The 27,466-nt window shown below is 35.4% G+C and overlaps 1 protein-coding gene and 1 long non-coding RNA gene across 3 annotated transcripts in view; one reads left to right on the forward strand and one right to left on the reverse strand.

Annotated features, from left to right (window-relative positions):
* Nucleotides 1–13,619, reverse strand: part of LOC131992957 (transmembrane channel-like protein 3) — a 72,806-nt gene extending 59,187 nt beyond the window's left edge. The window contains exons 1-3 of the mRNA XM_059358672.1: nucleotides 13,498–13,619; nucleotides 5,674–5,820; nucleotides 1,159–1,234 (exon numbers count right to left, since the gene is read on the reverse strand). Coding sequence (XP_059214655.1) covers nucleotides 1,159–1,234; nucleotides 5,674–5,820; nucleotides 13,498–13,619 — 345 coding nt within the window. The remainder of the gene's footprint in view (nucleotides 1–1,158; nucleotides 1,235–5,673; nucleotides 5,821–13,497) is intronic.
* Nucleotides 13,620–22,737: 9,118 nt separating this feature from the next.
* On the forward strand, nucleotides 22,738–26,017 carry LOC131993138 (uncharacterized). Of its 2 annotated transcripts, XR_009396283.1 has the most exons (4): nucleotides 22,738–22,923; nucleotides 24,387–24,413; nucleotides 25,285–25,368; nucleotides 25,822–26,017. It is a non-coding gene; the product is annotated as an uncharacterized LOC131993138 (long non-coding RNA). The 2 variants fall into 2 exon arrangements; XR_009396282.1 differs by lacking the exon at nucleotides 22,738–22,923 and having other exon boundaries at nucleotides 24,368–24,413.
* The last annotated feature ends 1,449 nt before the right edge of the window (nucleotides 26,018–27,466 follow it).

Consider the following 27,466-nt stretch of genomic DNA (forward strand, 5'->3'; position numbering starts at 1 on the left):
ACATAAAATAATATCTTTTCTGTGAATCATAGCAATATGTGCATGCAGCAATGCTGAGGTGATCAAAGTCCTCCATCCTAACATAACGTTAAAATACAGAATTTGTCATCACCTTTCAAAATAACAGCATTCTCTGATCTGGTGCTCCTAGAATTTATGTGACCGTTTTAAGAATTAGAGGTCTTTGTCAAGTAAATGTCATCATTGGTGTTCCAAGGTTTTGAGCTTTAACACAAAGCTGGGTCTTTGGTCTACAATCCTAATAGCTGTCTCAAATGAATAACATTAGTTTAGCCTTATGTTACTACATTGCTGTAAAATGTACTCACAATATGATTTTGTATCACATATCCATGTTGTCCACATTACACCCGATGTGACTCTTTGAAGCTCTCACGTCTAATTTTTCATATGATAAAAAATAAAATCGAAGATGATGATTATTAATCATGATAAGGTCAGCTGGACCAATAATTCTGATTTTCAATTAACTCTGAGCCAAACTGTAGAATTAATAAGTCATCATCAGACTGCTCACTAAAAGTCAATTTATTCTAATGGGGCCTGAGCAGCCTGAACATTTTAATTAAACTGAGCTATAACAACAGGCTATAAATTCCCTCATGCTGCTGCATTACAGCTGCAGAGCTCTCTTCCTCTTCGTAGGAGTGCATGAAGTACACACAGATAAAGTAGATAAAATTATCTACAGCATTTGCATGTTCAGCTCCGAGTCAACAAAAGCTTTGTGAAAGTCAGAACTCAGCACAAAGGAAATCCAACATGTTTTATTAATCTGGCTCTGATCGTCAAGTTAGTGCAGTGCAGTGAAATAACACAAAGGAGCTCTTCTCCTTTGGGGATGTCAAGTCAGCCAGAGCAGAGTCATCTTTGTTGTTTTTAATTTTATATTTCACATTTTCAATGGACTCAAGTACAGATTTTTATTACATTATCGGGGTTATTACATTATCGGGAATTTATTACATTATCAGGTTCTACAATCCTCTTTAGTTTCAGCATATAAAAAGAACACAGGTGAACACAGGTTACAGGTGAAAACTCTAATAGTGAACTACAAAAGTTTTTTTCATTCCCTCCAAAGCTGCATGTAAAGCTGGGACCAGTGTTACTACATGTGTGTGTGTGTATACGTACATCAGCTCCTGCGGTCTGGTATCCTCTGGTTCTGGTGAGTCGGCCTTCATACTTCAGAACAATCTCTCTTGCCTGCCTGGGACACAGTGGGAGCTCTTAGTCATTTATTCACATACTGGTAAATGTACACTTCTACTAAAACTCCACTAGAGTTTTGAAGGAAATATTGTACTATTTGTTCCAATCCACTCTTCTGAGCAATGTCAATATTGATAACAACATTATTTTAAAATAAATGAAGTGGTGGTCACAGTATGTATGTATATTGCATGTTTCCTGGTCAAGATGATAATGGTTGGGCTGGAGTTCAAATTAGTTGTTTTTCAATAGAGCTGGGCATATGATGATACACTGTCAAAGTGCAATATCAAATTAACTTTTTTTACATTGTTTCTGTGGTATTGTCAAAAACCAGCAGCCATATTTACATCATTTTCAAGGAGGTTTAAATTCTGATCCCTGAGAAACTAGACGGAGAGATTTTAATTCTTCAAGTATTTAATTCACAGAGGAGTGCATAAAAATGTGGTAATTTCAGATAGAATAGACTGTCTGTCAATGTTTTAAGAAAGGCTGAAGTTTCTCTGAATTTAGGGTACAAACACTGACCTAGGTTTAGGACAAAAAACTTCCTGGTGAGACTTTATAAAAGCCGGTTTAAACAGTAAATAAATGAAAGTAAATGTCGGAAGTTAAGTATTTAAGAGGGTGGCGTGAGCCATAGAAGTTACTTAAAAAACGTAAGTTACATACAAAAAACTAAATTCACAAACCATGAGCCAGGGTAATTACGTTTAAAAAAAGTTACGCACAAAACGTAAGTTATGTAAAAAGACATTTACTATTGTTTTCACACGAGACACAAACCCTGTTCTCCCCTTCATCCCACGTGTGTGGGATGTGATATTTGCCATTTAAATTATGCATCGCTGCCAATCGTTACTAATATTTTTGCAAGATGGCGTCGAAGCAAGGGTAAAATAGTTTTGGATTTTTCATTAGTTTTAGTTTTAATTTCGTTGTGAATTTTGTTTTCAAATTCAGTTAGTTTAGTTTTTAGAGTGAGTTTGCTAGTTTTAGTTTAGTTTTTATTAGTTTTAGTGTTAGTTGTAGTTTTTTTGTAATGGGCTATGTGTTGGGTGCCAGATTCTAAGAGGTCATAATAAATTTTGCCTTTATTTCCTTTGGTTTATCCATCTCAGCCACAATAAGGTTATTAACTCTTACAGTTCTGGGTGTTTTGAATTTTGTTTGGAGTGTAGACATCCCAGTCTCAGTAAACATATTTACCATGTGTTCCTGCGTGTTCAATAGCAGCTGTTTAGTTGGAGCTAAATAAATACATTTCATATCACCGAAGAAGGATTATGCAGTGTTTCCCCTATGTATTCTGCAGCCGCTGCTGGATTTTCAGCGCTGCCCCATAAAAAATGTGATTTGTAATATTATGGCCGAATTGAAGACTTTTTGCACACAGTGAAAGCACAACATCCAAAGTTTATAGCCCACAAAGCAGAATACACACACACTCAGTGGTGGAGAAATAGAAACACTGGATGATGTATGAAAAAAGTTGACGAAAGACGAAAACAAAGTACATTTCCACTATATTTTTAGTTAGTTTTAGTCAGTTTTGTAACCACACAATACAGTTTCAGTTGCTTATCATTTATTTAAAAACTCGTTTTTATTTTTATTTCAGTTAACAAAAACATTTTTTCAATTTTAGTTTTCGTTATTTCGTTCATTTACTATAATAACCTTGCGGTGGAGGTCAGTATACATAAATGTGAGTCTTATTTTGCTTCCTGTACAGCGCCTTATATTAACGTTTTGGAGGGAAGACCAGTCCCCTATGTAATTTCCAAAAAAACATGCTATCCTAGATCTATATTATTATCACAGTATGACATGGCCTGTTTGGGAACAGAAGATTTTTCCCCTATCACTCAGCCCTATTCTTAAATATGTACCCATTGATCCATGCTGAATACTATGGCCTTAACATTTTAAAATCATAATGTATTAAAATACTCATAATCCTAGAAACCAGTCCCAGCAGACTGCTACCATTAAATTAACTGTCTGAAGTGATTCTGTAGCTTTACAGTCCATAAGATAGTGAAACCAGCTCATCTGTCTCAGCTCTGGGGACAGTTCACAGCTTTATGAGCCATGGATTAATCAATGATGCACTTCACACACTCTCTAATGGAGACCAACTGCAGTTTTTACATTTGTAAAATACATATGGTCTTATTTTGTCATGTTATATTGTCATTATGTTATAAAACATAAATTATACAACATTGTGAAGGTGAGGGACAAAGTTAGAGTCAAAAGTCAGACTGACCCATGTAAAATTTGTCAGGAAACCTCGGTGAGAAATAATCCGTTATCAGTTTTGATGTGAAATACGAGCTGTTATTGCATTGGGAGTAATCGCAGACATTCAGCCTGAGATTAAGGAGGGTGTAAAACGCAGACTTGCATCCCATGCTGATGACGGTAATAAAACCTCTGCGGTAATAACAAACTGCCCATATAAAACCTGTTATCCATGGCACATACTCAGCACATCTTAGGAGCTCTCTATCTACTCAAGCTTCTCTTGCTCAGCCTGTTCTTCCTCTGCTGGTCTAATTCCATTCAGTCCAGTGGTAGAACACAGCCTTCACAGTTTAGTGTCTGATCACAACACTGAGTGATGAGCTTCCATAGAAATGTGGACATTCACAAGGTCAATGTGGGATGTGGACACCTTACAGAATGTTACATTTCACACATGTTGAATCATTTTTAACAGATGTCTCCGGTGGTAAAAGGTAACAAGGTAAATGGTAGTAAATGGGCATGTAGTATCGATAATCAAAGTATATTTAAAATAATATTCTGAAAAATATATATATAGTAAAGTTAAGTTCAAATCCTGCTGTGCAACATTTTAAAAAAGCCCTTCAAAAAAATGTATCTACCCTTTATAATACATGCACATCAAGAATGTAAGTGGGAGTAAGTTAAACAGGAGGAACAAATGAATGAATCATTATGTACACAATCATTATCAATGTGCCTTTGATTTGTGGGTAGGGTATGAGTGGGTTGCAGCTGTGGAGAGCCCTGTCTCCTCAAAGCTACATTCATGTACAACCTATCTGCAGCAGCAAATAGGTTTTGAAAGACTTGTAATGCAGGCTAAATTAAATTTTCTATACTGCAAAAAAGGTGTGTCTAAAAACAAGATAAAAACACTAAATCTGAGGGAAATTATATTGCTGCATGGACAGATAATTTCACTTGACAAGATTTCTTAAATTAAGATTATTAATATGGCCGGGACTTTAACGCGTTAATTAAGATTAATTAATTACACAAAAATTAACGCGTTAAAAATTTTTACGCATTTTAATCACACTTATTTTTGCACCCCGGAACGTTTCTCACTGGATGAGTTTCAGGCGGACCGATTATACTGGAGCACCAACTAGCGTTCATGAGTTCAGACAACAACAAACCACAGTGAACATGAAGGAAGAAGCTGATGAGACGCTTTGGTTGGCCCCATGGATGATGCAACAAGGAATTCACATATCACCGCAGCACATCCAGCCTCAAGTATCACCTCAATGCTAAACATATAGCAGCTAGCGGCTAGTGTGGTAGCTAGTGTGGATTGTGTTTTACTTAAAAAACCAAAGTATTATAGTTTACAGATGGTCTACCTGAATTTCTGAAATGTACTATATTTCTAAATATGCTAGCTAAATAATGCTATTGCTACACTTAATGGCAAAAATTGCACTGGTCTGTTGGACTTGAACAAAAATAAACAATATTTTATGCATTTATATGCGATTAAAATGCGATTAATTGCGATTGATTAATTACAAAGCATCTAATTAATTAGATTATTTTTTTTTAATCGAGTCCCGGCCCTAATTATTAAATCTAGAAATAAGCATGTTGAACGCTCAAAATAAGAAATTAACTCTTAAAACAAGATAAATTAAAGATGCAAGCAGCGATGAACTGGCTCGAACAAAATGCATTGACAATTATTTGTTTCTTACCAAAATGTAAAAAAACCTTTTGATTTAGAAATGTTAGATAATTTATCTATCTATCTTTAGGAGTGCTGTAGAAGTAAGAGATGTTGTCTTGTCCCACTCATTCCCATATGCGGTGAAATCATATGAAAGAGATGAGTTGGATAGATTGGCTGTTAGTTTCATGTGTTTAAAGGACTTTGTTTATCTAGTCATGTATTTCAGTAATTTAGCAGGATACACAGTTATCATGTATTTCTCAGGAGGTTTGGTGGGTGAGCTGCTGTAGCAAACTCGCTGTAAATTCAGTGACATATATATCCAGAGCCCTTTCTTTAACAAAAGTAGCCTTTCTCAGATATAAAGAGTGTGTGTTTGTGTATGATTGTGTGTGTGTTTAAGAGCAGGAGGATAGGAGGAGTAAACAATCACTCGACAGATACACAGGGACAATCACACTTAAGGGTACTTTAGGACTTTGAGCTTGCGTCTCATTGGCCAGGGTCTGGTCCGGATGTTTGCGATGATCTCCTTCTGGTACTGGATGTTCTGGAACATCTCCTCTGGATCATTGCTGTCCACTCGTTCATCCTCTTTATCTTCATCGTCTGAGGAGCTGCAGGAGAAAAGGACACGAGCAAACGATGAAAAAGGACCAAAAATAAATGAAAAAATTAAAGCATGGGGGTAGCCTGGCTCATGCCAGACTAATCACAAATGAGATTAGTCTGGAAACCAGCCATTCATTTTTCCGTAGAGGAGGCATGGTTTACAATCCTCCAGAGCCGTTTATTGGGCGCTATGAATGTCTATCAAAAGCGTCTGTAGGTAGCTCTTAGCCAATCGAATCAGTTATACCAGATGACGTATGTAGAGCGACAGAAATTGATGTTTACATAGCCAGACTAGCCCATCTCTACTTTGAGACTAAAATGCTCAGTTGTGCTTCTGCAACGTTTTTCTGCAGCATGTTCTGACTCTGGCTGCTCACAGTCTACCAGCAGTGTTGGTGTGTGTGTGTGACTGTGTGTGTGTGTGTGTGTGTGTTGCTTGCTGCTTTGCTTCTCCAGTTCTCGCTTTCTGCAGGATTATTTATTTTTTACGCCTTATTCCCCCTAATGTCATTCAGCCACACACATCCACTGATTTTATGGTCAATAGACGAGCTGCTGCGGGTTTCTGGGTGGCTCCGCTGTCCCCCGGCTCGTAGCGAGATCACCGGCGTTACAGCAGTGAGCGGTAGCGGGGCTAGTTGGTAGATTAGGCTTTTGCCAAATCCTGTCGGAAGCAAGGCTAAAACAACCTTTTTTCGCGCTGAAACAAAAGTGTGAAGTCAATAGTTGTTATTCTTTTAAAATAAACTTTTGCTCTAAACTATTTAAAACGCGGTCTACAGTTAGATCGAAAGACAGCTTCGTGTCTGCTGCAGCCATGTTGGATTTGTAAGAAAACTACAAAACTACAAGCTTCCATCTGTCCAGTAGTACGCGTCATCGTCTTGCCGTCCCTCCCCCTTCTGTGATTGGATCCCTAAAACGGCTAAGAAACGGCCGTAGTTGCCAGACCCTTTTGTAGTTCAAAATGAAATCGAGCAAGACAGTATAGGTATACCCAGGCTAGCGTGGGGGTGGGGTGGGGAGTTGATCAGGGGTCAGCAACCTTTATGGGCAAAAGAGCCACTGTTGGCCAAAAAAAGAGAAAAAATATCGTACTGGAGCCTTATTTTCAGCCTTACAATGAAGATAAAACGGCCTACTTAGTCTAAATTAGCCTACCAGCCTCACAAATAGGTCATAATGAATAGGATTTTTTCATAATGCAGCAACTCAAAACTAGACTTGAAGTTGGCAATATTTAGAGTGTAAAGCGCTGAGCCGAAGACTTTCGTAAGCATTTTAGTTGACTTAAATTTAAAAACGTTTTTATAATATCATATACAGGTGCATCTCAATAAATTAGAATATCATAGAAAAGTTTATTTACGTCTCCCTGTGGGGTGGACATGGAGGTGGTGCCAAGTTATTAGTATCTACACTGAAAAAAGTGTAACATGCAGTTGTTCATTCAAACTAATAACTGCCATTTAAAAGAGGATAAAATTATTGATTTGATTGTAAAACTAATTTGTTTTGCATTTAGAGACATCAAGTTTGATTTATACTGAACTAGATATACGTCCTAAGGACCCAAAACAAAGTTTTTGATTTCTCTCAAGTTTTTTTTCTTCTTCATGACCTGCAGGAAATATTTTTAGCTTGAGTCGAAAGCACTGCACACTGCACAGTCAGACCGTGTATGTAATATGTTGCATATAGTTCATATGTTAAAGATTTATAAATACATTTAATGTAATCTGTTGGCCAAGGGTCTTTTTATAGAGTTTATAAGGTGGGAAACAAAAATTAGTTAAGTCAAATAAAATGGGAAAAATATAGTTTGGGTTTATGTCAATGCAAACATTAATTCAGTTAAAAGTGAATATCTGAGATTGGTTCAATTTAAATGTATTAGTTTGGTTCAATAACTAAAATGTTAAGAAAATAATTTGGATCAAGGCAAAGAATTAAGGTTGAGTCAAGTGCAGTATTATTGTTTACATCAACATAAAAATAATCAGGTCATAAGAAGTTACTCAATTTAGATTCTATGAAGTCAAATATTTTAGATGTGATATCTGGACATCATTTTTTTTAGTTTGAGCAAGGTTATACTTTTTTCAGTGTAGGTGTATACCTGGATAATAAGTTGGACTGGTCCCTAAACACTGACGCTCTCTACAAAAAGGGGCAGAGCCGCCTCTTTTTCTTCTTCACTGCAAAAAAAGAAAAGTTGGGTGAACTCAAAATTTCAAGGCAACAAACTTTGATAAAATTTTAAGTTGGACAATTAAACTAAATATTTTAAGTTTTGTTTTTGAGTTTGCTCAACTCTGAATTTCTCTGGCACGATTGTAACGCCGCTGTGAATGTCAGCTAATGTTGTGACCACAATTTTTTTGTTAGCATTGATAAGCTAATGGCTACTCTTGTAGCTGTAACAAGCAGCGCCGCTAGCATCAGTTAGCCGCTAGCATCAGTTAGCCGCTAGCATTCGTTAATGAACGAATTTCACAACAAAGAAATAAGAGTTAGCAGAACTACTGTCCCTTGTTTTGAACCTCAACGTAAAGATATAAGTAACAACAACTCACAAACTTGTTTTTGAGCAGACAACTGGCCTGCTTTGTTGTGCTAACTTACATTATTGCCCTAAATGTCAGTAATTATTTCCAAGTTTTACCAACTTAAATCACTGTTTTAGGCCAAAAAATACAAGTTGGCTTTTTTGCAGTGTTGAAGCTCAGATCTCTGGACACGTGTAGTGCGATGCTGCAGATGTTTTATCAGTCTGTGGTGGTAGTGTGTTGTTTTATGCTGCAGTCTGCTGGGGAGGCAGCATCACACACAGAGATGAAGGCGGTTGGACAGACTGGTCTAAAGAGCTGGTTCTGTGGTTGGAGCCAGGTTGGACACACTGGAGGAGGTGGTGGAGAGATGACCTGTCAACATGTTCCAGGCCATCCTGAAATACCCAGATCATCTGCTACACAAAACCTTTATGGACCAAAAAAACAGCAGACGGCTCCTCTCTCTCTGTTGCAGGACGGAGAGATTCAAAAGATCCTTCTCTCCTACAGCCATCAGGCTGTCTCATTCTAACAGAGATTCTACCAGACTAACTGGATTTACCCTCGGGGAGAAATAAAGTAATTTTGATTTGATTGATTGATTTGTAATTCAATTCAAAGAGTGCAAATAACACATTATGTAGATCCATTACACACAGAATGAAACATTTCATATCTTAATGTATTTCATTTCTTCTAATTATAGTGATTATGGTTTACATAGACCTAAAAATCAATGTCTCAAAAAAAAATAATATTACAAAAGACCAACTTTAAAAAGTATGTTTAATATGGAAATGTTGGCCTCTGAAAAGTATGTCCATCTATATGACTCAATACTTGAGGCTGTTGAGGCTGTTTGTTTTGAACTACTGGAAATTAACTTTTCCATCATATTCTAATTTATTGAGATGCACCTGTATAAGTGACACATTTTTACAACTGAGGAATACAAATTGCTTTGGGCCTACATCAATGATAAATGAACATTAAAATGTAAAGAAATAACTGTTTTATTTTGCATCATTTTGTTGTCAAAGCCACAGGGAGCCACTGCAGACGGCCTGAAGAGCCATATGTGGCTCCGGAGCCGCAGGTTGCCTACCCCTGGGTTAGGTCTATTTCGTTTAAATTAAAATAAGTAAATAAATAAATAAAAATATTATTCATTTACATTCCTACCAATAGTTCTGTCCACTTCTTCCTGATAGTAAAAATAAATCTACAACTGTATCAGATCAGATGATGTTGGAGCACAGGAGATCAGATGTCATTATCAATCTAATAATATGGTCATATTTCTGAAGACAGCTTCCCCTAAGCAGTGCAAAAGTAGGTAACACTTTACAATAACCAACTAAGAGATGTTTATAGATGGTTTATAAACCAGTAATTAACCATTTACAAAGTGCTATACATATTTAATCTTTAAATGTTTTCAACCAATTTCTTAAAGGTATATGAATCATTTCAAAATTATTAACATACTTAATATGGTGTTAAAAATGTTATAATGAGTGCAACTAAAACTATTAATAAACTATTAATTACAATTTAATTGTTTGTTAATGGTAAAGTAACTATAAACTCACATTAATAGACCATCTATTTGCCATTTATAAATGATGACATTAATATATTATGTATTTACCATTCTAAATGGCCTATATACGGTTTATAAATGATGATTAAACATTAATAAACTATCTGCTTACCATTTAGAAATTATGGTTATTGTAAAGTGTTACCCAAATGTAAATATTACAAGTTCTGTCTGTTGATGGTTAAAACCCAGTGTACACTCTATGGTAAGTTACCAGTAAATAATACGTATTTCGTTAAATTCATTGTCAGCATATAATGCTAAACTGAATTATGTGTCATACTAACTTTAAATTCAATTAATTATACTGTTGTTCTGCTTTTAACTTAACGATGCGCATTCATCAAATACTGTTGGATTTATTTGTTGTTACATCCCAGTGGCTGATTTTCATCCTGTCAAAATTGGTGAAAAGATGCGCCAATTGCTGGCAAATCAGCTAATCTCTGGTGATTGGTAATATATTCCTTACTCCCAATAGTGCTGATCAATACTGTATTCATTTCATCATGGGAATTCCAACTATTCTATCTAGTAGATTCCAATGAACAAAGTAAAATATTTAGACACACAAATGATGCATGCACAAGGTTAAAATATGAACAAATTAATCCCAAAATGAGGTTAGAAAACATGAGCACAAAACATTTTTTACTTTTTACAAGACCAACAAAAATTATATTTCACAACCGCTGATCTTGTGTATCATCTCTGGGTACTGTATATTATCCTGTGCAGCATCTTAGGTGACTTCAGTCATAAATTACTTTAACAGTCGGCCCACTGCACCGCCTCAATTGCATGGCCTGTAGTTTGTGATGTATTACTAAAAAATGCAGTGTCAATTTAAAAAAAAAAACAGTAAAAGAAGACAGCTGTTTTAGTGACCTCTGAGTAGAGTTAGTCTGGAAAAATATTTAAATAAATGAGAAGAGGGAAGGAAAATCATATTTCATAAATGATAAAAAAAATCTTTTTAACCCTTTGATGCACAACATGGGTCTAAAGTGACCCGACTGAGTTTTCATTTTCTATATCTTTGCAATAAATGAATTTCATCATTCAGTATTCCAGGTTTTCCTCAATCTACTTGTTTTTGATCCTCATGAATCCTAATTTTTTGTTTTCATTTCTTAATTTTTGAAAAAAAACCCTTTTTGTGTCATTACGCTTCAAATGCACAACATGGGTCAAAAATGTACAGTGGCCCTGAAGTGCAAATCACAACGGCAAATCACAAAACACAACGGCAAATCACAAAACACAACGACAAATCAGAAATGACAACGACATTAACCAAACCACAAAAGGTAGGTACCCTCAGGCGACATGAGTCGTCACTGAATGGACTGGTGACTATGGACCACCAGTCCAATCAGTGACGATGATTTGTAGTTGTGTTTTCTGATTTGTCGTTGTGTTTTCTGATTTGTTGTTGTGTTTTTTGATTTGTCGTTGTGTTTTCTGATTTGTTGTTGTGTTTTTTGATTTGTCGTTGTGTTTTCTGATTTGTTGTTGTGTTTTTTTGATTTGTCGTTGTGTTTTCTGATTTGTTGTTGTGTTTTTTTGATTTGTCGTTGTGTTTTTTGATTTGTTGTTGTGATTTGCACTTCAGGGCCACCGTATCCATTTTCAATGTTATTTCATGTATGGCTGAGTGTTTCTATTATACATCTTTGAAATAAATGTATTTTATAATTTATTAATCCAAGTATTTAGTATAAGTACAGTACAAATTATTATTATTGTAGTATAAGGTCATTTAATTTTAAATCAAATTTGGATGAATGAGTCATTTTTGACCCTTGTATGTAAACTTGATGTAATAATACAAAAACTATTTTTCTTCATAAAATATGAAAGGAAAAAAGATGATGGATATAATGATCAGTTGTAATAAAAAAAGATATTCAAATAATACTAATAATTTAATAATTTAAAAAGAGCAAAGAAACACACAGCCAGCATTGAATAACATGAAAAATGAATGCAGGTCATTATTGACCCATGTTGTGGATTAGAAGGGGTGTCAATATGTTGCGCATCAAAGGGTTAAATAAAATGACATACCTCTGTTACCTTTGTAGCATGCCATAATTCAAACGTATCAAATAGAGAAATAGTTATCTTTGATAACCACTTATGATTCGTGAGCTCAGGTAAATTCATAAAGATGACCAATATAATGTCCCATGATGGCAGTAAATGAAAACACAACACAGAGGAAACTCCATGTGGTTTTGCCTGATGATTAAATTTAGTAAATGACCCCTACATGATGTCATTTAGGGCTCAGAGAGATGCTGGCCATAAAGAGTGAGAAAAGAGTGAGAGACAGAGGCAGACAGAGCAATACAGAAAGGCTTCTAAGAAATCCTAAAAAGACAAAAGTTAGTGACGAAACCAATAAATGTACACATAACTTGAAAGGATTAAATTACATACAATTTGACAATGCACATGTTCATTTGTGCAATGTTCATTTTCAATTCAATTTTGTTTACATAGCCCAGAATCACAATTCACAGATTTGCCTCAAAACACTCAGAATAATAATACTGCATATTACTTAATTCAATCAATGCAACATTTTTACACTTAAAAATATCGAGTTGATTTGAAAGCTCTCAAATCGGTTAAACAAAACATACAAAACAAAACAAACAGTAATGAGTAAATTTAAGTAATATTTTCAAGTATGTCTGAATGAATTGACTTGGTTCAATTACCACATAAATTGAGTAAATGTAACTGAAATATTATGTTAACCATATGGAAAACTGAGTAGAAATCACTAAACAAACTGAGTAAATATAATTGAAAACATTTGTAGGATATAACTGCAAATTTGCTTATGATTTACTTTAAAAACATGTGTTGTGCTGACTGATTTTACACTTATTGTACAAATATTATTTCAAATATTTAAACCATGTGGTCTGTGAGTCACATATTAATTTATTTTGAAGAAGTAAACTTAATTTATACATGGATATTTTACAAGATTCCTGCTGGAGTTCTACGAATGAATTTTGATGGTCTCTACTCAAATACACTGTAAAAAAAAAGATAAACAATAGCTACTCAATAAAATTGAGGCAACAGATTGCACGCAATATTATTAATTAAATCTAACTACGTTACAAGTTGAGTTAATAACAACTTAACAGGAAGTGCCTGTCAATTCTATTGTGTTGGATTCATTCAAAATTCTCTTGATTTAGAATTACATACACATAAAGATTATATTTAATGTGATCAAAATAAGTAGATTCTATCTCAAACATTTTTATATTAAAGTTACTTAAACAACTGCCTCAAAATCAAGGACACATTTATATTTAATATATTTTATCAAATATATTAAGTAAAATGAAATGACTACAGAATCATTTATTACAGTGTACTTATCAGAGAGATGCTGGCCATAAAAAGTGAGAAAAGAGTGAGACAGACAGAGGCAGATAGAGCAATACAGAAAGGCTTCTAAGAAATCCTAAAAAGACAAAAGTTAGTGGACTCACCCCTGCTGATGGTCCTGGTAGGCTGAATAAATCCTTCTGGAGTTCTTCCTGATACTTTTGTGTCTTTTGGCTACAGACAGAGACCTGCTGCTGCCAACCAAAGGCTCAGACACTGTACTCATGCTGTCTCAGAGGGAGTGAGCATGGCTAAGGTCATGAAATCAGTGTATGAGCAGACACTGTAGGCTGCTAAGCTTGACTGAAGTGGAGAGTGTGTAGTGGGGGGAGCTACCTGCTGCTCTGGAGCCCCACTGGAGTATCACACTACAGCAGCAGAGACTGGACCACACTCACTCATCAGCCCAATCACAGCCATACTGACTGCTTAAAGGGAAAGCACCCAACAGGCCACATTTCTTTCATCTATACATTTAACTACAACGTATAAATAAATTCTCTAGATGTTGAATTCTTTGATTTGATTTGATTCAAGTTTATTTCGAATACGAAAACAAAATTTAAAAAAAAGAGTAAGACAAAACATTTGACATGAGATATAGAATACATATATGAAATAATACGAAATATAATAATAATAATACGAAAAGGAGTAAGAAGAAGTAAAAATTATAAACTCCCACCCCCTCTCCTTAAGTACGACTAGTTAAAGTCCTTGTCTAAACATGTCTTGTATTACAAAAACATTAATATAATTTACCTATACACATGCATACATACACAAACACACGCACATATACAGCGAAAGGAAAAGGAACAACAAATGATAACCAGTATAAAAAACATAAAAATAAAAAGCACCCAACACGCCACATTTCTTTCATCTATACATTTAACTACAATGTATAAATAAATTCTTAATAATCACATCGTTGTGGCCCCTCTGGTGGGTTACGGAAAGAATTTGAGAAAAACTCCAGGCCTTTCGAAATGCATTTTAGAAACAAACCCTTGCATCTGAACAAAGCAGTATGCAGTATTAATCCAGTTTTTAGATAACTTAATTTGCACTAATAATTAAAAAATGTATATTGATATTATTGCTTTTGCCTCGCTCATAGCCAGCAGATGTATTCTATTACATTAGAAAAGCCCAAACGCTCCCCCTGCCTCTTCATGGATGACTGATTTAATGTCTTTTCTCTCTTTGGAAAAAATTAAATATTTCTTGAGAGGCTCAGCAGCCATTTTTTTGAATAAAAGATGGCAACCTCTCATTACATATGTGAATTTATTTTATCAAGGTTTTTTTTAATGAGCACACTTGTATTTCAATTGACATTGTATTGTTGTGCGCTAGGGAGGTAAAAAAAAAGATTTTAATCCAATGTAAAACATGTAATAAAAAATAATTTGGAGATACATTTTTTTAAATAATATTTTTTATTGGAAATCAGCATTCCTAAGCATCAATACAAGACGTAAGTTATTCCACAGCTGTTTTCCACATTTTTGTTTTTTAAATGGTACATTAGAATACAATAAAATACATAGCATTATAAAAATATAAAGGGAGGCAAAAGAGCAGAGAATCAGAAACATTAACAATTATACTAACAATAGCAGTACATAAATAAACACAAGATGCCAAGTGTGCTCATTAAAAAAAAAAACCTTGATAAAATAAATGAAATTTGGATGCATCAAATGGACTCAATTGGGGTCCAGAGAGGTGAGGCATTCACATATGTAATGAGAGGTTGACATCTTTTATTTAAAAAAATGGCTGCTGAGCCTCTCAAGGAATATTTAATTCCAAAGAGAGAAAAGACATTAAATCAGTCATCCATGAAGAGGCAGGGGGAGCGTTTGGGCTTTTCTAATGTAATAGAATACATCTGCTATGAGCAAGGTAAAAGCAATAATATCAGAAGATACATTTTTTAATTATTAGTGCAAATTAAGTTATCTAAAAACTGGAGTAATACTGCATACTGCTTTGTTCACATGCAAGGGTTTGTTTCTAAAATGCATTTCGAAAGACCTGGAATTTTTCTAAAATTCTATCCGGAACCCACCAGAGGGGCCACAACGATGTGATTATTAAGAATTTATTTGTTTTTATGTTTTTTTATACTGGTTATCATTTGTTGTTCCTTTTCCTTTCGTTTGTATATGTGCGTGTGTTTGTGTATGTATGCATATGTGGGCATGTGTGTGTGTGTGTGTGTAATTACTGTGTATAGGTAAATTATATTAATGTTTTTGTAATACAAGACATGTTTAGACAAGGACTTTAACTAGTCGTACTTAAGGAGAGGGGGTGGGAGTTTATAATTTTTACTTCTTCTTACTCCTTTTCGAATATGTATTCTATATCTCATGTCAAATGTTTTGTCTTACTCTTTTTTTTATTATTTTGTTTTCGTATCCGAAATAAACTTGAATCAAATCAAATCAAATCAAAGAATTCATAATCTAGACCTATTAGTTGCCCTGAAATGGACCAATATTTTTTTCCCAGCATCAGTGTGCTATGGGTGTTGCTAGAGGAAGTAAATTATATAAAAATGGTTCAACCTCTGGACATCATGAATGTGATTATCAAACTGAAATCCAATATGCATGTTGTATTATCGTGCTGTCAGTAATGTTATAAGATTATGATGGTTGTGATTGAGTAATACTCATAAAGTGTTCAAATTCAATAGGCTTCTTCCAGTCATCATTCTATGCTTTCCATTTCTCATATGTATGAATGTATGTAAAGACATTCATAAACAGAAACGTCTACCTTGGTTCTCAGGCATACTCTCTTCTTTTCCTGTATTTTTAACAAAAATAATTTCTCTATTTAGTTATGGGTGTCATTGTAAATGGATGGATGGGTGCAATGAACATTATAGGCCTTTTCTGCAAGAGTAATAGTGTGTTGAGCCTTATGTTCACTTGGATCCGACTCTGTTCAGCTATCATTGAAGCTGAGGAGCAGAGGTATCATAGAGCCAAATGAAAGCCTAACAGATGTCTCTTGTTTAATGGGAAGCTGTTTGACTCTACTCAGAGGAGTACTTCTGACCAATGTGTCTTTGACCATGGGGACTAGTCACAACTTATAATTTCAGATGGAAAACTTTGATGTTCAATTCAGTCTTACACCTTGAAAGATTCAGCAGAGCTTAGGCAGAAACGCCTGATGGATCTCAAAACCTGCAGAATATATAAATAATAATCATATAAAGTAAGAATTGATTTGGGGTCCTGCCTTTTACTGCTGTTTTTACATAATTGTTAGGACATGTGGCTCTGAAAATGTTATCTTCTTATTTTTCAACAACATCCTTATCCTTTGCAGGTTTACAATCGTTGGATCAGCACACATTGGCCCTCATTTATCAAACAAGTGTAAAGTGGGCGTACGATCATTTCTACTCAAGGCTCGGCATTTATCAATGTGGACGTGAGCGGAGGATACGATCAGATCTCAGTCTGCTCTCAGCTCGTGTACGCAGGTTTGAGTCAGCGTGAAGTCCACATGTCTGAGTCTGAGAATTGATCTTAGACTATTGTATCGATGCCTGGAGCTGATTCAAACTCTGTGGGGTTTTTTAATGGTGAGAAAGCAAAACCAGTTTGTTGTGTTGCAGCTGTTGGACGACAGCGTTTCACTTTCTGACTCTGAGAAATTCCTCTTCTTTTGGGATTAAAACTTACTTTAAAACATAGTTTACCTCCTTCAACCAAAAAGCTGTGAAAACGTTTAAGTCTGTGCTCCAAATGTAAAATATTCAGTGAACTTGTTTTAGTTCATAACGATAACTACTTTTATTTCATAAACCTCCGTCGCTGTTTATTTCTGTAAAATGTGTATTTCGATCCTGTTGTTATTTGTAACGGTGCACTTTGCTAATAAAGATGACTTTAGCGGGGAAAAATCTTCTTTTTGGTCGTATTGCATCCTTCGGTGTGGTAAACTCTCGAGGCGAGCCTTCTGAATCGGGTATATATTAGGCCAAAGCTAAAAACAGTTGCAGACAGTTGTGAGAAAGAAAGAAAAATTCAAGCTACGAAATTGAAAAAATGTTAAGGATGTATTGATCCTTAGTGAGAGTTGAGGATCATTCCAGGTTGCGGGGCATTAAAACAAAAGGCTGACTATCCAAGTTCAGTCAGCACGTGGGGAACTGTGAGAGTAAACCAATTATGTGATCGTGTCATATGGTGTCCATGATGCAATCAAGTAGTCTTGTTAAGTATGGAGGTTGAATTTAATAAAATACATTGAATGTTCAAAATGGGAAACTTTTGTTTTTTTGTTAAAAATGAAGTCATTTTGATGTAGCTGCTAACTGTAGCAGCCAGAGGTTAGCTAACTCAGCCATGGGGTGTCAGTAGCCAAACGTGGCAAGAAAAACAGCTCTGTACAGTATTCCCTGTTGTCATAATTGTGCTTACGGGTCTGCCCTTTGTGCTATGTGAGCTATTAATTGGGCTTGTGTGCTCTTTTGATTTTTTCAACCTACCAGTGACTATAGTTGAACGTCTAAATCTGACACATGGACTTGGTAAGTCCATGGTAATACATGTGCAATGCAATTTTAAAAAATAAAATAAACTGCTGTGTTGAATTTCCAGAAACAGACAGATCACCTATAAATCAAACCGCTGTATGATTCAGTTTGCTTTGCTTGATTGTCTGTCAGAGTTATAGTCCTGAACCACACATATAAGATGAGGCTGTCAGTAGAGATGACCACATATGTCTTTTAGCTCTGAGGACAGGCCAACGGAGACTAACATCTTTGACCTTGCTGAGAAGTAAAGATTGTCAAACCAATCATACTCAGCTGTAAATCACATTAACTTTGCTTATTATTGTGTGCCACAGTCTGCACTTCTTCGATTTATACAAGGATATCACCTGTCCCTATTATTGAATGTGATATTTGTTTTTCCATCATCGAGGTCTACGTTTACAGTTAAAATTTTTTTTTTTTTTTCCACATTTACTGTAAATCACACAGCGTCATGGAACAACACCTGTCCTCCATCCCCCTGAGACAGGACAATCACTTCAAAGTGCATTTTGTCTGTGAAAGTGATATGATTAGAGGGTTCTCTGAGCTCTCTCAGTGCTGTTTGAGGCTGTTAGTCCTCTCTAAAATAGAATGGCGACCAGTGGAAACAAGATTGTGTCTGCTTTTCATGTTCATGCTTCTCATGTTGTATCATCTGTAAGGGCACGTAACCAATAAATGTAACTTGAAAGGATTAAATTACATACAATTTGACAATGCACATGTTCATTTTTGCAATGTTCATTTTCAATTCAATTTTGTTTACATAGCCCAGAATCACAATTCACAGATTTGCCTCAATACACTCAGAAAAATAATACTGCATATTACTTAATTCAATCAATGCAACATTTTTACACTTAAAAATATTGAGTTGATTTGAAAGCTCTCAAATCGGTTAAACAAAACATGAGTAATGAGTAAATGTAAGTAATATTTTCAAGTATGTCTGAATGAATTGACTTGGTTCAATTACCACATAAATTGAGTAAATGTAACTGAAATATTATGTTAACCATATGGAAAACTGAGTAGAAATCACGAAACAAACTGAGTAAATATAATTGATAACATTTGTAGGATTTAACTACAAATTTGCTTATGATTTACATTTAAAAAAATGTGTTGTACTGACTGATTTTACACTTATTGTACAAATATTATTTCAAATATTTAAACCATGTGATCTGTGAGTCAAATATTAATTTATTTTGAACAATTAAACTTAATTTATATATGGATATTTTACACAAAGATTGCTGTTGGAGTTCTACTAATGAATTTTGATGGAGTCAACTCAAACATTCATCATGATGATATTCAGCATTTTTATTTAGTATGCATACATTTATAATACTGTCACATTTACAGGCTCCTTGAGTCATTTCTTAGAGTGTAGGCTTTACAGACTGTACATCCTCTGTCCTTTGACCCTCAAAACAGACAAGGAAAAATTCCTCAAAAACCCCTTTAACAGGGAAAAAGGGAAGAAGAATCCTCAGGGATAGAGGGGGAGAGAGTGAAAGAAGAACAAGATGAACAACGACAGCAGTAATGGCACTAACCCTGCAGTCAAGTCTGTGACTAATAAAGGTAGATGTGGTGCTGGTAGATAAAGTAAAATGATGGCAGTAGTAATAGTAACTACAAAATTTTCTCTGGGGAAATTTTGAAAGGGCCACGGGGGCTACTGCCGGTGTGTGTGTGTGTGTGTGTGTGCGTGCACATGTGTGTTCGTGCGTGCGTGCGCGTGCGTGTTTGAAGCATGTGTATGCATGTGTGAGGAATGTGCGTGCTTATGCGCGTGTGTGTGTGTATCTGTAACTGTAATCACATCAAAGATCAAAGGCAATCAGATCAAAGCAATCAACAAAAATTCGTATTCTGTAGAGAAAAGTAATAGCACGCCGATCCCGATCAAACCGCACGTTTTGATATATAATTTGTCCTGCAACTCTTCAAGTTGTAGGACTAGTAGCGGGACGAAATTGCGTCTAGAAGAGGAAGAAGAAACTAGAACATTTCTAAAGAAATTTTGATTGTGTGCTTGCCTCTGGCCCTTGATTCTCGTTGATTAAATCAGCAGTTAAACAGGGACTCTGTTCACAGACACCTCATACAAGTTTCTAGGACAAACGGTTCATTAGTTAGTAAAATGGGCCATGGCTAATGAAAAGGGGCGGGGTAATCAACCACCAATTAAACAGGAACTCTATGCCAAGTAATCTGACACCTTATACAAGTTTCTAGGACAGTTTATTAGTTATGAAAGAGGGCGTGGCTAATCAAAAAGGGCGGGAATTTATTAAATATTGTTATGTAGAACTGGTCAGTGATGAACCATCATCATGCATGACAAGTTTGAGGCAGATTGGACAATGTATGGTCAAGTTATAAGGTCTCATGCTTTTTGAAAAAACACCATGTCCGTTAAGTTAGAATGTCTGTCTTGGAGGAGCAACCATAGACATATATACATAGACTCCGCATTGAGTTCTGAAGCGTACGTTGACGTCGCCGCCATCTTGGATGTGGCAAAGTGGAGAAGCGGAGACAGCGAGAAGATGCCTCATTCATGTGCTGCATGGAAATGTACCAACAGATTTACAGTACAAACCCGATCGCATGGCCTTACCTTTCACAGGTAAGAATCAAAAAACACTTTTGATTGTATCTGGCTATTATAACGTCATTTTAGGAACAGAATTAGCTGATTTTGGCTAATACTATGAAGTCCCGCGCATAATACTAATAAGATAGATTACTTTATTCATCCCCGAAGGGAAATTCAGTTGTCACAGCAGTTCGGTATTCAAGTACAATAAAATACAATAGAATAAAATAAAATACTGAGGTAGCATAAATAAAAACAACAATAGAAAAAACACAGAATAGAACAAGGACACTTAAGAAGTTAAAAAAGCAGGTCAGTTGGTAGGTTGGCAAGATGATGGTAATTATAATTATACTGATGATATGATGGCAGCAATGCTATAGTGACTAGACGGTATATAATTATAATAATAGTACAGTATATAATATAAAATATATGTAATAATAAATAGTAACAATATAAAATTAAAATAAAATAATTATAAATAAAATAGTATGATATATAATATATAGTATGATATATAATATATAAATATATAATAATAGTACAGGAAATAGTAATAATAATAATAAATAAGGCCGGTATAATAATAATAATAGTAGTATATTACAGTATATAGTAATAATAATAATAATAATGTCAGCAACAGTACATATAATAATAATAATAAATAAAATAATAATAATAATAATAGTAACTTAATAGTAACTTGCACACACACACACACACACAGACTGCAATTGTATAGCTGTATCGATATGTATTCTCATCGATGCCCCCTGTGTAGATATACTGTATATATGTTCATCACTGTGAATATAAAAACACTTAATCGAACCAGTTAAATGTAAACGTTAGTGCTCTTTAAACCCTCATGTCACATCTACATTTCAGGATCTGGTTATTATAGACACAGATTAAATGTTAAATTTCAATATTTATCATTACAGTAACAGTGTTACACACATTAGTAGCTGAAAACACTCAGAGCATTAGAAAAGTACATACATTGGTTTGGTGCTAACTTATATCCTAAACATAAGGAGTAAACATTTATAATCATCACTTTAAAAGTTACATACTTTGTTTTTGGTGCCTATTTGTTTCCCAGATATATTAGTGTGTGTGTGAATGGGTGAATAAGAGGCATTAACTTAAAGCACTTTGTAGAAAGGCGCTTTATGAAGTTCAGTCCGTTTCCTTTTATTAGTTTACAGGCAGATCTGCCACAGCCAATATGGCGGACGCGCTGACGTATTGCAGCAACGGACCAACCTGCTCAATGCCGTCTATGGGAGCAACCAGGTGGCCAGGTGGAGTTGACCAATCAGAGCAAAGCAATCAAGCCGACGACCGCCATCCTCTGCTTCAGAACAGACAGCATGCACCGCTGGACTGCAAGGTCTCTGCTCCGTGTCACGGCAAACCCATTTAGAAACAAGAAATATGGCGTCATATTTGAGTAAAAAGCTATGGTCAAAAGTCGCGCAAGCGATAACACATCTGCATGCGCATTTATTTCGTGTCACGCAGGCAGATTTCAACTGCCGCGCGCACTTGTTTGATCTACGCACATATTCAGCAACTGAGTGACTGACTTTTGACACATTGGGGGCGGGGCCAAGGCTGACCCCGGGCCTCTTATGATTGGTCATTTTCCAGCCCTCCACGTGGGTGCCTTTTCAGTTTACTGCTTACAGCTGGGAGCGGCGGCATCATCTAAAGAACAACAACGGTTGTTTCATGACTTTCACGACTACAACTCTACGCTTCATCACTGGTAATAAAAAGGTTAAAAAATGCTGTTACTTTATGGCGTCATAATTGAGTCAAAAGTCGTGCGAGCGATAACACATCTCCATGCGCATTTATTTCGTGTCACGCGCGCAGATTTCAACTGCCGCGCGCACTTGTTTGATCTTCGCGCACATATTCAGCAACTGAGTGAAGCAGATTCTCCCCCGTGCTCGCTCGCGGTGGAGCTCTATTCGCGGCATCATCTAAAGAACAACAACGGTTGTTTGATGAACATTGGAAGACTTTCTGATCGGAGACTGGAGCGGCGGTCCGGAGAGAGGAGGATGTGGAGCAGGAGCGGGGGCGGAGCGGGTCGGCAGCACCTGGTGTCGGTGTGTCCTGAGTCTATCTGCTGTCAGGAGGCTGACCTGGACCATGCCATGTGTGGTGAAGCATGTTTAACATGTTCGCACACTTGTGTGCCGCGGAACAGCGGCTGGGAATCACTGGATTGGAGCACAGTTATGGGGCGAATCTGTTTTGGCTTGATGTAAATCCTGTCCGCTGGTGGGACTCGGCCTCTCTGGCTTTTCGTCTGAGGTAAGAAGACATGTTTTTATTTGCTGTATATTTCGCTAGCATACTACTGTTACAATTGTGCCTTTATAATGTTAGCATTTTCGTATTTGAACTTTTAAACTACTGTCGAAAATTTTGTGAAATGTAGTTGCAAGTTATTTGAGGTTTTTTTGGACGATGTTTGTCATTTTATTTTGCTAATTTATTCGCGGTTACTGGTCTTAGGTCTGAGCTAGCGCTCTCTAGCGAGCTAGCTTTAGCATCATGTCGAAGCAATTTAGAAATGGTCCGTCGAGGCAGAATATCTTCACAGTTACTCCATGTTACAGTTACCATGATGCTAACAGTTGTTATAACAGTAGATGTGTCTGGTGTTAGCAAACACTATTGATTCTAAATGTGCATTGCATGGTTTGACTGATTTGATGCTACTGACAGACAGCCTATAATGCATTGTGGGTTGATCATCTAGGCCACAAAAGTTTATGATTGCTGTGTTTTGTCTTGTGTCTATCTGGGAAGGGGTCATTATGTTAATAATAATATAATAATGCTAAAAAATTGCTAGCTTATGCTATTTTCCTTGATTAATGTTGTCCAAATGCCATTTTTAATGTAGGGTTTGTGTACAATGTTGGCCTGACTAATTTGTGTTTAACTGTGATATGTAGCTAATTGTATGTGGATTTTGATGGTAGCTTCTTGATAATGTAGTCCTGTTTTTTGTGAGGATGTTTTGGTATTCTTATGTAATAAGGTGTAATAGTAATACCAATGTCATACTCATCAATGGCTAAATTTGAACATTTGGTGTATTTGGATAATATTAAACTGAAACTCATGTCACTTGGTAATGAGAGGTTAAAAAGAAAAGATAATCATGGGGATATACATTTAACCATGGAGTCAGGGCTGTAAAAATGTACTGTAATGATGAACTGGTAGTTTACTTCACCATTTAAAATTTACATTGTGTCAATGTCAATGTTACTCACTACTGTTAGCAGACTATTACCAAAACTATTACCATTTCTTTTTTCCAATTTGTCATGTCAACTGGTACCTGAAGTATGTGTTCCTATGACTAATATTAATGTACTCTGTGTGTGTGTGTGTGTGTGTGTGTGTGTGTGTGTGTGTGTGTGTGTGTGTGTGGCCTCAAGTGGTGCTGTGAAGCATTTTCGTTGTAGGCTTTCATCCTGTTTTCTTCTGATATTACTGCAGTACTATTTTGATAATAGAGGTTATTATGTAATAAGGTGTATTTGTAATACCAGAGACATAGCCATTAATGGCTTAAATTTAGTATAGGGTGCATTTGGGTACTATTACACTGAAAGCCTTTGAAAGTATTCACCACTATTATCAGATTATTACCTAACTATTACCATGGTGTTACTGAGCTGTGGTGTCAATAGAATTATCAACCTATCCATTCATATTCATCTTCTTAGCAAGCTTTAATCCTGTTTTTCACCTCACAGATTTACAGCTTGACCATTTATTTACTGGTGAGTGTTTGTCAAAGACTGTTATTAACATAAACTACTTTCATAAATGATGCATTATTTTTATTTTTTTTAACCCTTGTGTGGTGTCCCGTCGACTATATACCCATGGTCCTCAGGGGTCAAAAAGGATCCCATGACACAAGACTGTTTTTAGGACACGTAGAAAAAAAATATTACCAACTTTTTTTTAATTTTATCATTTAAGGCAACTCATGCCCCAGAAATTGATTGATTGATATATAATTTTCATATTTTTTTCTTTATTATTGGTCAATTTTAGTCAAATATTCAAAATTAGGCCTCCATTTCAAGAGAGAAAAAAGTTTTAAAAAACCTGGATACTTTTTTCAATAGTAATAGTGGAAAAAAATAATTCTTGATTGGAATGCACAGAGTAGGTCATGTCAACTTTTAGTGAAACGTATGTTTTGATATTTGTATATTTGAATAAAATTGACCAATAATAATGAAAAAAAAAAGAAAATATATAATTTTTTTTGGTCATGAGTTACCTTAAAAGGTGAAAAAAAAAGGTTGGTAATATTTTTTTCTACATTTCCTAAAACCAGTCTAATGTCATGAGGTCCTTTTGGACCCCTGAGGACCATGGGTGCTATAAAAATGTATAAAACACGTAAAAAATGTATGAAGAAACTTAAGATTTATATTATCTATAAAGGATGCAGAGGGGCACATATGCTGAAATTTTTGCTATGTTTCTAGAGGTGCTATGTGTATTTAATCCAAATTATTATATTCAGCTTCATACAGATTTTTATGAATAAGTGATACATTAATTCAGTTATTTAAAACATTAATAACACATTATTGTTACATTGCTGCAATGCTCACGGTTGTCATCCTGTTCTAGATAAACACTACTTCACCTAAGAGACTTGAGTATCCAGTTCTTCATTGACCTTCAGCATTCAGTTGTTTGTCTTCACCTTTTCAGGTAAGCAATTTAAAAAAAATGCTTCTGTAATGTTGAGAAACACTGAAATTATTATTCATAAAGAACTTTCAACCACTGTTCTGTGATGTCATGTATAGTGATATACAAATATAGTTGAAGGAACGGTGTATTTGGGATAATCAATATTATTAGTATTATTTGTGTATTTATTTATTTTTAAATCAGAGAATGGGGGGAAAATAGATTCTTAGTACAAAAACTAGTACAAACTAGTAAAAAAAAATTGGTAACAATAATGTTCATTCATTAATTGACGCTTGGTCAAACTCTCATCTAATTAAGTATTGCTGTCTCATTAACATGTTGTATTTATTTATTTTGTAGGCTAAAACCAGAGAAGCCATCACCATGTTGTTGTTTGTTGTCATTATGCAGATTTTTCAGCATGTGGTCCTCATATATAGAAGTCACTGCATTTTCTGACTTTTCCAGGTTTCCTGTGTCCAGCATCTTCAAGACAGACTAAGCTAACTTTTGATATTTTTTGCACATTTATATTTAGGTTAGGAATAGGTTAGGTTTATAGTAGAGTATTTAGTTTGTATAGTTTAGCTTTTTATGCTGGTCTAGGGACAGTTAAGTTAGCAAATTAATTTAGTTAAGATCACTTACAATTGCATATTATTGTTACAATTGTGTTATTTTGTGAGTTATTGTTGTACAGGCTATTGTATATTGCAGAACCAAGTGAGACGAGGAAGACCACTGCTTCCAAGATGCTGCTCAGAAAGTGCGTTGGACAAGTCTCGACCTTGCAGATCCTGCCCCACTTAGCCCAACCACTTCTGACCATGGGGTACCTCAAAGACCTCCGTCAACCAGCCGGCTGTGGATAATGGATAACGGACCCACAACTCCTTCTCCAGTCTACAAGGTATGGGTTTGTTTTTTTCCCCATCACAGTGGACACCGACATGGCCTGATAATACAATCTGCTGTCTTAACTACTTCCTTTGAATAATAAAATATTAATTCACAATTGAGTATTTATAATGTATGAATACATTTGGTATTGTGTGTCATCGGGTTCTGAAAATACAGACACCCCCACAGTCCAAGAACAGCTGGATGACCTCTGGACCCACTTGCCCCCATTCACCAGTTGAAAAGATAAGCTTTTTAAAAAATTCTTCAATTGTTAATTCTGCACAAAGTGATACACAAAACATTGTCTGTATTCCATTTCAACAAACACAAACATGAAATGTATATTTAAATACATGACTTAATGCAAGTCAATCATACTAAACATCATCTTTTTTTTTTTTTTAAACCAACCATTGCACACACTTCCATCCAAGGAGAGGTTACATCTTGATGGTAACTTTTTAGATTAACAAAACTTTTGTGATATTTGTAATTGTTGTTGCTGGGGAGGGGGCGGAAAGAGTTAGTCTAAACATTGCATGCAAGAGACCAACATCGGCGTCTCAAGGGAAAGCTATCTGTATACATAACTATGTATATGGTTGCTTCAAAATTGTACGATAGTTTTGCAAATCCTGACCCAGAGAGAAGCACATCAAACAGACAAAAAAAGCAATGGTAGATTTTCAAGGCCTTTCAATGACATTAACATTATTTTCAATGATGAATGATTCATTTTGCAATTAACATTAGTTTTATCTTCTAAAACATAACTATAATGACATTCAAATGTAGATTACCACAAACACAATAGTAAACTTCAAGTCTCATTGGATAAAATGAAAAATTATTGACAGTCCTGATATTATGATATGATATTATTTATGATGGGTTAAATATCTTTAGTAAGCCCGCATTAATAATATATATTAATTTCAGGTGAAATATTAATTTTTTTACTTTAAATTCTAATCTCATTTAAAGAAATTGATACTATATAGCATTTTTCATATGAAATTATGTAAATTGTTCACATGGTCTCTCAGCGACAGAGTCACCGGTTCACATGGTCTCTCAGCAACACAGTCGCCGGTTCGCATGGTCTCCGTGGCAGTCACCGGTTCGCATGGTCTCAGTAGCAGTCGCAGGTTCGCATGGTCTCAGTGGCAGTTGCCGGTTCGCTTGGTCTTAGCGGCGGAGTTACTAGTTC

Source organism: Centropristis striata, chromosome 2 (genome assembly GCF_030273125.1).
Source record: "Centropristis striata isolate RG_2023a ecotype Rhode Island chromosome 2, C.striata_1.0, whole genome shotgun sequence".
Lineage (NCBI taxonomy): Eukaryota > Metazoa > Chordata > Actinopteri > Perciformes > Serranidae > Centropristis > Centropristis striata.